The 14,405-nt window shown below is 39.9% G+C and overlaps 1 protein-coding gene across 1 annotated transcript in view; it reads right to left on the bottom strand.

Moving 5' to 3' along the window:
- gfra4b (GDNF family receptor alpha 4b) overlaps positions 1-1,559 on the bottom strand; it is a 31,537-nt gene extending 29,978 nt beyond the window's left edge. The window contains exon 1 of the mRNA XM_049753631.2: positions 1,204-1,559. Coding sequence (XP_049609588.1) covers positions 1,204-1,246 — 43 coding nt within the window. The 5' untranslated portion in view covers positions 1,247-1,559. The remainder of the gene's footprint in view (positions 1-1,203) is intronic.
- Positions 1,560-14,405: the final 12,846 nt, after the last annotated feature.

Genomic DNA, 14,405 nt, shown 5'->3' with positions numbered 1-14,405 from the left:
CTTATCTAACCTAAAATAATCACACACTCTCCGGTTTGTGCTTAATTCCGTATAATTTACAGCTTCGATGTGGATTTGTCAACGTGTGCACCGGTGCACATTTATCACACCGATAACATCAAAGCTCGCCTCGCAGGCTGCTCGCCGGGGATCTGTTTCATTTTTCATAACAGCCACGGCTACAGTAATGTAGCTTGAACTCTGCGTCCCACGCAATGCAGCAGCTGACCCTCCACTTGATCAATGTCTGTACTTCGAGACCTCCCGCAGTTTGACTTTTAGTCAACTTGAATTCAAAACTAATGCGATTTCATTCGATTCATGATGTCATTAAGTGTTTTAGTCTTTGCACTGCTAATTAATTTTGGCGCATAACCTAATCATTGTCAAAGAATGTGTCTCAATGAGGGATGGCATGTATTCAAGCATGTGTTGCTCTTAAGCAGATTGACTTCAGTGTGTGCCCTGTGGCAAGGTTGGCAGGGTGTACATAAGTTAGCTGGCACGGGCTTCAGCGCACCTATTTTTAGGACAAGTGCTATTGAAAATGGATGGATTGGCTTAGAGGGATCTTGGTGCTGTCTCCTTACTAAACTGATGGGAAAAAATGTGATTACATTTTTTTTTCTTTTGGAAAAATCAGGTTAAATCAGCTTCTTAGAGCAGCTTCTCTGAGGATTTTACAATTGCATGGCTGATTGGACCAAACCCACAGGTGCCCCGGGTTGCCCACCCCTCCATTAGTGTCTTATCTTCCCAAGCACATGCATGTGTGGCTTGCTCTTTAATTATTTTTAGCATGTACGACATGGACACACATAACAGAAAATGAGACACACCACAGTACACCGTTGCCTCCCCTTTAAAAAAAAAATCAATAGTGCTCCTTCTTTCAATTACATGGAGAGCAGGTGTCACTTTAATGCTGTATGGGGATTGTTTACCGGAATAAACAGCTCAGCAAGCATAAATAATTACTACTGTGTAATAACAATAAAACAAGGGGGAGTCGATCGAAGCAGTCGCAATTGGTAATGCAGCAGTTTAAAATAAAAAGTGCACATAAAAAAAGAGAAATATTAGTAACATTAAAAATAAAAGAATAAAAAATAAATAGAAATGAACAAAAGAATTACATTATGCGCTCTTTGTTCAGTCCATCGCAGCTAAAAATAAGTCATTTTGATGATTCAATCCACTTACCGTAACTTGTGAGATGTAGAAGATAAAGCCCCCACAGGTCCATCTCTCTGCGCCAAATGACGTTTTTCTCCCCTTTGGAATAATAAACGCGTGGGAACTTTCACCTTGAACTGCGGAGTTAGGCGAAGAGACGCTGGTATCCACTTTGGCTCATTATTAAAGATAATATTATTGCCGTTAGAAAAATGCAACGTAATCTTGCAGAAGCTGTCAAGTTGTCGTTCGGTCGCCTTTTAAGGTGGTATGATCCCATCAGTTGATTCGAGTCGGTGACTGGTCGTTGCGCATTTGGTGCCGCGCGTTTTAATGTAAAGTTCGACCGCGCGCCTTCTCATCCACAGTGTGGGTGAGTTGAGAGTGAGAGTGAGAGTGGGGGTGGGAGTGGGAGAGAGAGAGAGAGTGAGAGAGAGAGAGAGAGAGAGAGAGAGAGAGAGAGAGAGAGAGAGAGAGAGAGAGAGAGAGAGAGAGAGAAAGTAACTGTACTTAATTTTAATTTGGACAGAGGTTAACTGTTTGAAATCCTGTATTTATTTTCCTTATATGCTGTACATATTACTGAAATGTGTACACTTAAAGATTTTTTACTGTTTTTTTTTTTTTTTTTTTTTAATAATTTGTGTTGTTGGACAAAATGTCGCTCAGGGTAGCTCTGTCAAATCGACTCTTTCTGTAGTTGGAAAAATCTGATTTACAAAGTCCTTTCATCAGCCCAAGGTCTTAAACTTGACGGGTTTGTTAGTCTAGCAGAGTGGTGATGGTGGTAAAATATATAAAAGGAAACACAAGGTGAGACAGAATGCCAAAGTTAGACGCACATTTTTTGGAGGTCGGCTGTGGGGTCGCCGGTCGATGAGTTTTGGTCTTACATGAACTTGAAAAGAAAATTGAATACACACACAAACACGCACACACCCATACCTCTGTGAGATGCAGCGGACTTCTCAGAAGAGGCAGATTTGGGGCGAACCTATTTCATCATAGGTTTCCAATACAGTTTGGAAGCCTCACAGTCCAAATTCATGCTGACAGTTCACCTCTAATTGGTCGTACAATAATATGCTGGCAGTCTTCTTTTAGTTGGATCCCTTCTTGGGTCACATAGCTGTAGGTGCTGAGCAGCCCAAACTGCCCTTGTTCTCCATGTTGGCAATTGCAAACAGATTTTTAAAAATCTTGCCGTTTTGTCTTTTTGTTTATGCGGAAATACATTTTTAGAGTCTGAACACATACGACATTTTTGAACAGTGCAAGTTTTGGTTCACAGAAAAAAAAAATCCTGCAATATCAAGATGCTTTGAGATGGCAGCAAACTCCTATATAATGGGAAAGTAGTAATTAGTACCAAAATCGTATGTTTAAGTGGTACGTTTAACATCCTTGTATGTTGGGAAGGAACTTAGACTGCATTATTAGCAGAAGGTCCAGAGAACCTCCACTGCATGTGTATGTTATTTCTCCTTTCATCATTGTTTGTGGTCTATTTTTTTATAATTATAACGCTAACATGAGAAATTATTAACATTTCAGTTTCTTCAGTAGTGAGTGCTGTTCCCATTACTGTACTCTACAGTCTCCATTTGATACAGATGCCCATCATCTCCTTTTGGATACGTTCTCAGTCTCCTTACCAAACTGTCATTGCAAGTGATAGTTTCCAGCTGTACTATTTTGAAGTACAAAAACTGTAGAGCTGGTACTGGACGGTGGGTAATGTTGATTAGTTGCAACTGAGCGATGAGTACATTACTTTTGAAAACAGTTGGAAAGTGTTCTGAATGTCTGTATGGGTAATACAATATCCGGAAAATGCATTTGTTTCCATTGCACAAACACTTGGCCCGCATGGAAAGGCAAATCAGTCCCTGGTCAGTACTGACCACCAGAGCCGCACAGCTCCATTTGCAGAGCTGCTCGCTGTTTTGAAACAGACAGTAATTGATTTTTTTCTTTCTCTCTCTTGTGCTAAGAATTCCAGTTTCGCACCATCTGTTCATTTTATGCTTCAGAAGCCCTTTTCGTCGGGCGAGCCCGGATGTGCATTTGGAGTTTGTTGACCGACCCCCTTTAGTGCGTTTCTCCCAAACCGGCAAGCACAAAATGGAGTTTCCAGATGATCCATGCAAACAAAGCTGTCCAGCAGCAGATAACAAAGGGTCACTCATGTTAGAGCAGCCAGACTTAGAGTCTGTGTACTTTACCGCACGTGTGTGTGTGGAGTCCAAAAGGATGATCCAGCTGTGTAGTAAAGACAGCAAAGACGTCTATAGGGACATTCTTGCCTGCTGGTGTTATCTTTGCTGCCATTCATGCCTTACTTACAAAAGCTGGCTACATTTCTTCAATCATTTCGATATATGTTATGTATTTCAAGTTGCTGTGTCGATGGAGTCGGTATTTTGCTTAGTCAGACTGCATCTGTAATGTCCCTGCATCTCAGCCATAGTTTCAAACTAACAAGCTTGCGACGACATTATGTGTAACAGTGCATTTGCATCTCTGCGGGCATGCCGTTAAGTTAAAAAAATGGGAAGAATGGTGTTTTATTAGTCCTTAAAGAGCAACTCTGTTGGCTGGGGATCTTTTCCTATTTAACACACTGTCTACAATTTGCAGCATATGCACATTAGATCAGCATTAGATTCAAATGGAAAAAAATGCTTGCAAACATAACAACCTTTTCACTGTTAGAGAGACTATGTGGTGCTTGTACCCTTGGGTTTGAAATAGGATCATTTCTGTTTTAAAATTTCCATTTTTAAATTACGTCGACATGGCATGGCTACACACAGGTTCAAATTCTGTTCACAGGCCTAAAAGAATTGGCCTACTAAAAAAGGTTTCCCAAACTGTTTCTTGAATCCCTATTAAATATAACTTATTTTATAATATTCTTATGTTTTGAGGTTCACCAGGGATAGGAATGGAAAAACACTTCTTTATGTGAAGGGTTTCCCAGGAATTTGATTCCTATGGGAGTCATATGCTTGTTTGCCTGATAATTCCATTTAGCGATCCCCCTTAGAAACAAAAAAGTCACTTTACTTGAGTGAGTCTCGGCTGCAGGTGAGGCCGCCAAATTAGGCACTTCATTGTCGAGTATGATTCAGCTGACGCACTGGAGGCCAAAGCAGGGGGCAAGAGGACCATATATAAAAGAGAACCGGCTCTTTAATCGTGGTTCAGCTCCTGGTGAGTCCGCTCAAAATGACTAATTCTCGGCCAAGATTGGGTTAATGTCACGGCATAAATGTGGGAAGAGTGAGAGACAGGCAAGGTATTCGTTGGTTTGACGCGCATATTATCAAGAGGTGACGTTTTTATAAAAATGCAGATTTCTATAATTGCGCAAAGCCAGGTCACATGTTCTATTATTTACAGAGCAATTATTCATTTTGTGTCTGTATTAGTTTAAAAGAGATCTGATATCCTTGCTGCATATGGAAGGGTGATCAATGTTTGAAGCTCTCTTTGACTGTCAGTCTGTTTGAAGTTGTTGCATCAGTTGTAGTACTTAAACGGGTCAAGTCAAAGAATTTCTTTACAATATGTTCTTTGCCCTCCCCACTTCTCCAAACATAGCATTCTGATGAATAAATTACATGAAAATAATATTATATTATAGTATAATATAATTCAAGCAGCAAATTCCATCCGTTTTTATCCATCTCAGTGGTGCTTTCACATTATTTCTTTATAGCCCAAATTCTACCTTGCATAGCATGCAATCGTACCTGTAAGTCTGGAAAAAGTGCTGCGTGCACATTTCATTCGTAATAATTTAATTTTTAATTTTCTCTTTCAAGGAATATTTCTGGGGGCTACTTAAATATTCACCTGCATCATGCTGTCAGAACCATCAACAGTAAAACGAAAGCAAAGCCCACAGGGACAAATTTGCTGCAATATGTAAGACTAATCTCTGGAGGGCACAAATGGAGTTGGTTATTTGAGAGGCTTTCATAACGCCGAGCCTCAAATGCGCTCTTGCAGGTGGAGTTTTTTTTTTTATACTTGTTTTGGATCACATATCTAGGGATTGTTTTGACACTACTTCGGTCTCTATGCAAAGATTTGCACTGCGAAATGACGACTCATCTTCCCCGCTCAGTGGACTAAGGCCCCCAAATGAAAAATGCAGGCTCAATCTGAGCTGCTGGCAGGGATCTGTGTGTTGAGCCACAGCTAATGCACTGATGATAGCTGCCAGATCCGTTGCATCCCTAGATGGACATGGTAAAGAATGCGCCCACTTTTTGCTTGAGGCAAGCAGCCATTGATTCCCTTGCCGTATGGACATGACATTAATGAGAGATTCGTTATTGCAGACTTCGTCATCGATCTGTCAAAGTGTCAGCTCGCGGGAGGTCAAGTGGCTTTGCTGATGCTCCCCATTTAGCAGATTTCACCACCAGACACTCACCTCGAGATTAACATTCACAGTCGAGTGTATTAGTTGATTCATGGGAAGTATATTTTAAAACCAAAAGGGGCAAAGAGGCGACGAGAAGCCTGGAAAGGACCTCGTCTTGCTTTTGGTAAGAACATAATTTGATTTGATAATCAGCGATACACCAAGTCTTGTCAGCCTTGATTTGTGTTTTTGCCATTCAATAGTCAAATGATCAGACTGGAAATGGTGATTATCTTCTATGCGGGAATTAACTACTGAGTGCATTGTTCGTTTGAGCAAATAAATACCTCTCTCCAAATAAACACCTCGAGCTCATTCTTCCCAACGGGGAGGGGGGAAATAGTATTAACTGCACTCATCACAGTTCATAAACGATCATTTAAACACGGACATCAAACAATTATCTACTGAGACAATTTGTCTAATTCCCCCAAAATCAGCATTTATGTATACTAGCTTTCTCACAATGCAACACATTCCTCCAATACAAAAATGCTCCATTTTGCTCCAAATAATATAGGAGGCGTTTTTTTTCCTGGCGAGAATATGCTCAGTTGAGCTGTAATTACATTTGCCAAATCCTACTACATCATCCTACTGCGCCAGACTCAACGACAACTTTGCACAGGCGGTGACACGGTTACTTTTTCCGTCTTACAGGTGGCGTACGGCAAACGCACTGTGAATACTGTGTAAATAAAAGCTTGTGTTGCTTGTCTGCAGAGGCCATGTTGGCTTTTAAACTTGGTTTACACCACGCAGGTGTGTAGGAACACCAAAAAAAAATCAAGAGAAGGTCTCATACAAGCAACTAAAAAAGTCCTGATGACAGAGGGGCACATAGAAACTGTCACGTACGTGTTTGTTTTACGCTCCACCTCCAAATTGTGCTCACCTGCTCCTGACTGCAGAGTCCTCATCTTCGCATGGTCATCCTGGATTACCAAATGTCCTTACCTCGTGCCTCATTCTATCTCACCAAAGTCGGTTGTGCCTTGTCCTCGCATTCTTTATTGTCTCTCATCTGATTCATAGGTCTCAAACCTGCATGTGAAGGTGAAGAAGCTGAATAGATACATGGGGAATGCTACAGAACGATGTTTAAAGTTGGAACGGGGTGAATTGGTCAAATAATGTAGGAATTAGAAGGGAAAAATGAAATTTTGTAAAATTTGGCGAGAATTAAAAAATTAAAACAATTTGAATCTTTGTTAAGTTTTGGAATAGGTAAGCAAAAGATGAAGAGTTGAAAGTAGGAACAGGTTGAATCGGTTGAAAAATGTAGAAATTAGAAGGTAAAAAGTACTTTTTGTGAAATTTTGCGAACCTTTGCGCAAATTTTGTGAAAATGTGCAATTTTTGAAACGTGGCACTCTTGGTAATGTTGACAATCCTCCCCAATGTGATTTGAATGAGCGCTCCTCACGTGAATGTTTGAATTACGTCAAAAATGGAATGAAGTGAATCAGATGAATTATGTGGAAGTAGTAGCAGGACAAAAAGTGAGGAGAATAAAATAGAAGAAGCGGAATAATAAAGTGAATGGTGTGGAATAACATAAGTGTCTAACAGTAGTTGTTCGCCTTCACACTAATAATAGATAAAAATATATTTTTTGCTCTTTTCAAACTGTATTGTGGTTCTCCAATTATGTGAGAGTTGATAGCTCAGAGGTGTACTAAAAACGGTGTTGGACAAGAGAAGCACTCAATGGAAGCTTGACGCTATCAGTGGTGCCTCATGACTGCACATACTGCTTCTTTAGTGCACCAATGGCCTAGTTCCTTTTATATGCACCAGTCAAAGTAATGAGCAATAGGAAGACACTGAAATAAATTCGTCCAAAAATAATGTTAACAGACTATATGGTGGTTCTCAGAAAGTATCAAACCACTTCAGAGAGTCAATATGTTCTTCTCCTTACCATCAATCATCACATATTGCCGTTTACAATAATGTAAATATTTTGCATAGATAAAATAACCAACTTGACTGAGATTTGTGCTGTTGTTTGTGTGGGAAGGTTTTTAATGTGGTGAAAAATAGCTGTAATGACCACTTCCTCTTTATGACATGCCCTCATACCCATGTAATTACGAGCCCTTACGTATACGCTTACAATGGATGTTATCAATAAACTGCCACAATATCAGTGCACTACTTCAAGTGAGTCTGTCACTCTCCTTAACATGATGATACATCGCCAGAACTTTTTTTACATTGTACACATTTCCTTCTGGGTCAGCATAACCACAGATATGGGATTTTTGTAACATGTTAGAAAATACAAAGGTTTTCATGAACATGTCAATATGGCATTGCCCGACTTGGAATTGTTCAGAAGGGTTTAATGTTAGGCGTTATAGCGCCACTTGTTGCTTTGGCATGCAGTTGACAGCCTGTGATTGGATGGTATGAGTGCGAACAGAGATTTTGTAGACGCTAAAGCAGAGATTTATTTTGATTATAGAGGTATATCCATGTACACGTGGACATCTGTTTCCTGGATGAGGATGTCTGCTGTTTCTGCAGATGAGGATGAATTAGCTCCTTCATTTGCATGAAAATAAACATGCCTGGATGAAATGTTACAGCATTGTGCACTGATTTAAATGAGAATATTTATATTCTTAAACGAGAAGTACTCGGTGATGAAGGGTCATGAAAGGGAGGAGGAGGAGTGGGTCAGAGGCGAAACATGGAGTCTTTATTATGCGTTGCCGCGGCGACGAAGAGAAATGAGCTTCATTGTGCCTGTGCGGCTTTGTCTTGAACCCTGAACCTGCACGCCATTTCCTCGCTGATGTTTCCACACTACTCGAACATGTTCACTCCCACCTCGGGGGACAAAAACAATTAGTTGAACTGGAAGGCAAAATATTGCGAAGCTCAAAGGTCACAGGAGGGAACAACTACTGTTAGCCGTTCTGATTGTTAAGTCAACAGCGAGGCTGCAATGTTATTCCTTGCAGTACTGTGAAGTTGAAACCTATTAAGCTCAGTGTTGGGCAACTTACGTCCAAAATGTAATATCTTACAATATTTCATATTGTTAGTTACTTGCATTTGAAAGTCATACGTTGCTTTACAATATTAAATTATAATAAAACTACATAATTTGTAAACATAGCTACTAAAGGAGACTTGTAATGTGGATCTTCAACTATATGGTGTCGTGTAAAATGTCAAATATTTTGATTCTATGGTGAGAGAATACAGTCTTTAAGATTTGTGTCAATAAGATGATACCCGAAATGTGCTCTCTCTCTCTCTCTTTCTCTCTCTCTCTCTCTCTCTCTCTCTCTCTCTCTCTCTCTCTCTCTCTCTCTCTCTCTCTCTCTCTCTCTCTCTCGCTCTGTCTCTCTCCACCTACCTATCTTTACACCTACCTCTCCAGCAAAACGGCATTTCATTTTCGCACTTGCATAGTACTTTCTAATTCATATTAATGAATCCATTTAGAATAGTGCTAATTCTAATTAGCATGTTTTTTTTTTTTTCAGCTTTTGCGTCAACATTGAGGCTTTGCACGCACTGTAAATTTTTGCCCCCAGCTCCATATTCTCCACGCCGCAAAGAAGTGTAAATGAACATAGCTTTAAATAAATGATCAATCAATAAGTGCCACAGCAGAGGCCATATCATATACGCTGTGTCCCCATCATAGGCTGTCAATGTCGACGCGAAGCCAGCTGTATAAATAATAAGGCAATCTGCTGCCGGTGTCATCCCCTCCTGTTTTAATAAATAAGCCACTTGTCAAGTGTGCTTGCACTTTATAGTGGAACAGCAAATCACTGCTGCAGAACGCACCCTTCTTTTGTCTTTGCACATATTTCCCCAAGATTTATGCGCATAATTGTTATTACTATTAATACTGCAAAGAATCATTGATGGCTCTCTTACAGTTAAGGAAGTTTGCGCAAAATGTATTACATCCTCCCATGGCTCTTCCACAGTACCTCAACAACAGTTTTTTAATCAAACTGAATTGGATTTGTAAAGTAATGACGTAATGATTTTGACCCATTTTGATGATTAGATGTCGCAGTGAATAACTGAGCGAGGACAGAGCGCTGCTTTTAAATCAATGAGATGTCTTTGTCCCGAATGTCTAAATGTAAGTCCTAGCTGTCATCAATCGCAGTCAATTTTTCCCTCAACAAATGAGGTTTTCAAATATAATGTAGAGCAGGAGTGCGCTATATCCCTTGCCATAAGCACAGCTGACCATAAAGTGATGTAAGCATATTTTTTCTTATTTTTTGCCATCGTTCTGGACAATTAAGGACACTGAAATTCACAAGCAAAACACAGCTGAAGGGCTACACTGGATACATTCACTTGTAAAAATGAATCTGACCAATATATGACAAAAACAGTTTCTGGAAAATGTCGAAATCAAAACTAAGGCAGAGATCTCAGATCCAGGCTAGTTTGGCTCCAGTGTTAAATTACTAGGGGTCCTCTTGAAAGGAAACTTTTGAAGGAAATTAAAAGATAGTTAAATGACGTCAACATTACTTGCATGAGAATGTCCAATTATGGTGGAATGAATAATGATGGCCATTAAGCACATGTGACTTACTCAATCTATGTGTGTGCGCGCGTGCGTGCGTGTGTGTGTGTGCGTGCGTGTGTATGTGTGCATGTGCGTGTGTGTGTGTGTGTGCGTGTGTGTGTGTGTGTGTGTGTGCGTGTGTGTGTGTGTGTGTGTGTGTGTGTGTGTGTGTGTGTGTGTGTGCGTGTGTGTGTGCGTGTGTGTGTGTGTGTGTGTTGAGAACGAGGGCAAATCAGTAATGACGGTGAGTCGGTGTGTCACGGTCCTCAAACTCAAGAACCTTCCACTTTGTGGGTCAAGTGTATGGCAAAGACGAAGGGTACTTTTCATTTGGAAACTCCTCTTCTAATAATTAGTGCAGATGAAGCTCCCAAGGTGACCAGAAATTGAAATTTTCAATGTCATTTCTGCTTTCCAGTTGGTTTATTTTTTTATTGAGTTTCTTCGTAATTCAATATTGAACACTCTTGTTTTACTGAGTTTCAGTAAAGGTTCAAATTCGCAAATAAAATACCTTTTGTTGCTGGCAACGGACATTTTCTTACGATCAACAAGTCAATAATAAACCAATAAGTAAAAAAGTTTAAGTAGTTTACATCACCATTTGAGTTCAAATTGTCAATGTTATTAAACTACCAACACAAAATGTTTCTACTTGTGTGAGACTTTTCAAGATGGTGCCAAAGTCAAGGAGGATAGGAAAGTAGAAATTGGTGTCAAGGAAATTGCTCGGCGTGATACGTCGCGACAGAGAAATTGATATATCATCTTTGTTTGGGGGGAGGAGCTAAATGCAACTTGGGTCGCTGGTGAGAACAAATTAGGCTCCACTGTATTTATTGACGCTTGTTGTTTTGTGTTGACCTTCAGCTGTGATGTCTTCAGAGGTGAGCTCTCTGATGAAGTGGAGGTGCAATCAAAGCTGATTCATGTTAATTATATTATATGATGTAACAGCCATTATCTTGAGTGATAATTGACCTCAATGAGCAGTTGAGTATTCAAACAAGGCTGACAAATGTAGCAGGTTGACTGTCGGGGGAAAACTGAGTCAGATTAAACTGCGGTTCGGCAGACTGACTGATTTTAAATGGCAATTGTTCCTCTTTTGTCCTTGTCGCCATTCTAAATGACATGGAATAGGGGTACAAAGTCAACCAGGCAATTTGCCATCTTGGGAGGGAGCATCTTTTTGAAGTCCCTTTTAAAGGCCCATTTTGACGCCTCTTTTCTGTCCTGCTGTTTTGGATAAATGCAATCCAATACAGTCCGTATGAGGGTACAAAGTAAACCGGGTAATTTGACACCAGATACCAGTGAGTTAGTGTATCTTAGTACAGCAGCTTGCAAAACATGAGCATTTTCCTGCTTTTGAAAAGTAATTTTCTTCCTTTGAAGGTACGTATATTAAGCCACGTTTTCAATATTACAAAAAGCCATAGTTTGAGACCTTTTTCTTAAATGTATCAAAGGGACCAAAGCAGATGGCATTTTTTCAGCTTTTGCGGTAGCATCTTTTTTAGCCGACTGTATGTACACTGCCTACAATAACCAGTATTTGCCTTTCCACTTTTTTTTTTTAAAAGGCAACATATACTAGATGATGAATTCAAATAGGCAATTTTCCGTTTTCAGACGTACTAGCATAATTCTCTTGTACACCACCTGTAAAAGTCCCCAACTTATGTTCTGTGCAGTTCTGTATAAATAACAATGACACAAAATGAGCAACAAAGTCAACATGGTGATTTTCTGCTCCTGGAGTTAGAATGTTAAGCCCATTTTTACACTGCCAGGCAAAGCTGGATTTTGCTGCCTTTGCTTTAGTATAATACACACTGATACTGAACGTACTAGTTTCAATGTCGAATCTTTTTAACAGCTTCAGAGGTTGTATGAACCCTTATGACCCCTGTGCATTGCAGAGTTATAATAATTTATTATAGATCATTTAAACTTTTGATTTTTTAAAATAGTTTTAATTAATTCTTAGAGTGGGCTTGTTAGCTTTTCTTAGATATAGTTTTGTTTTTGTGTTATTATTTCTGGAGTATTGGTGGAGTGCAAGATGAAAAAAAATATTGTGTAAAAAAAGTAAAGTATACTACAATTTCCCAACTGTCCGACCTTTCTTGTTCTGTCTGGATTTAAAACAATACCAAAATAAATACTTATAAAATGAACCTGAAGAGTTGGGTATGAAATTATTTGAAAAAGGTGAAAACCAAGGATTTCGCTTTAATTATACAGCTGGGCAGCTCGGTGGCGCACTGGGTAGCACGTCCGCCTCACAGGTAGGAGGGTGCGGGTTCGATTCCACCTCCGGCCCTCCCTGTGCGGAGTTTGCATGTTCTCCCCGAGCCCGCGTGGGTTTTCTCCGGGCACTCCGGTTTCCTCCCACATCCCAAAAACATGCTTGGTAGGCCGATTGATCACTCCAAATTGTCCCTAGGTGTGAGTGCGAGTGCGAATGGTTGTTTGTCTCTGTGTGCCCTGCGATTGGCTGGCAACCGGTTCAGGGTGTCCCCCGCCTACTGCCCGATGACAGCTGGGATAGGCTCCAGCACGCCCGCGACCCCCGTGGGGACTAAGCGGTTCAGAAAATGGATGGATGGATATACAGCTGAAAATGTTTTAATTTTATTTCTAGTGTTTGGAGGCAATAAGCTGACATAGCGTGTGGGGTTTTTTTTGCATTAGTATATGAAACTCCTTTTTACATTGCCTGTAAAAACCTGCACTTTAATGTAATTTTCCATGTCGCCGCTGTATGAACACAACTGTCTATGTGACGCCAGATGTTGCCTAATGGATTGTCTAATTGCAGCTATATCGCACTTAGGCTGAATTTGGTGTAAAAGCAGAATGGAATAAACGCCATCAAGCACTGTCTGTGGATAACAAGCAAAAGCCATATGCTGCAATTATGAATTATTCTTAGCATTTAATCATCATTGTTAAGATGTATTTACTCCGCAACTTGAAATCAATTGGATGATTTGATGCATTAAATTTAAACATAGAAACTTTGTTGATTTCCCAGAACACTGTTTTGCTAAATTCTGCATAATTAGTTCATCTCCGATTGGCACAGAATGACGGCTGAGGGGAAATCAAAAACTGCAACTCATTTCTTTACTTTTTTCCCCCTTCTCCTCCACTCGAGATGTAAAGAAACACATCCATTCTGTCAAAGTGATCCAGCCAGGTCATGTGAGCCATATGCTACATGAGGCGTGTTGCTGCCCAGCCATGCATTGTGCACATTGTGAGGTCGCTCAGGTCTGTTGTAAAAATGTGGCCCATGTGTCCTCAGGGGACTCAATGGTAAAGATTCAGGAGTGACCCGGATAAAAGAGGATTATATCTCTCCCGAACTCAGGAGAGGGCGGGGCAGGGGGAGAGTGGAGGGGGACAGTTCAAGCTGCAGTCAACCAAATGACTACAAACAGCTCATAAAGTTCATAAAGGAAATACTCGGACAGCCTTAAAATGTCTAACAATAACTAATATGGGCTGCCAGTGAGTGGCATAATTCTGTATGAGTATTATCAATGCTAACATGATATAATGAGATACAGTTGTGCAGTGTGCGTGTTTGCTGCAACAGGGCTAATAATATTCACCTTTGATTGACACAGTCAGAGAGGAATTTATTTAACAATGTTTACAATGCTTAACATAGCACAGCACACGTCGAGCTGTTTCTGGTATCATAAACTGATTAGAGAAAGGAAATCGTGTCGCAAATAGTAGTAATAAATAATATGATCATATAAAATGATTAATTTATGGTAAAAATAAATACTAAATATAGTTTCCTATCATTTCAAAAATTAAAAGAAATGGTGTTATACTGTTGATGGATTGTGCTAAAAGTGTATTTTAAATGTAATACCTTTTTATAAAACAGTACATTTTATTGTTTTAATAACGTACCGTGTATCCCCGTTATGATGTAATTTCATTCATTCATTTTCCGAACCACTTATCCTCACGAGGATCGCGTAATGCTGTTCTTAAAATCCAAAACTGAAGAAAAGAAAAACACAAACAAACAAAAAAGCTTTCATCCATGAGTTTGTTAGGTCAGGTCGAAAATAAGCACCAAGCAACAACCCATGGTATTCTTTTAAGAAATATTTTTAGGTGTAGCCTTGGTTATGAAGCAATCAGCAGCTTGTGCTTGAGCTGTTTCCTTTCGTTGCACTGCCTGATGCGCTGGGCTCT

Source organism: Syngnathus scovelli, chromosome 1, assembly GCF_024217435.2.
Source record: "Syngnathus scovelli strain Florida chromosome 1, RoL_Ssco_1.2, whole genome shotgun sequence".
Taxonomy (NCBI): domain Eukaryota; kingdom Metazoa; phylum Chordata; class Actinopteri; order Syngnathiformes; family Syngnathidae; genus Syngnathus; species Syngnathus scovelli.
The sequence above is the reverse complement of the archived record's forward strand: the minus strand, read 5'-3'. Positions and strand labels throughout refer to the sequence as shown.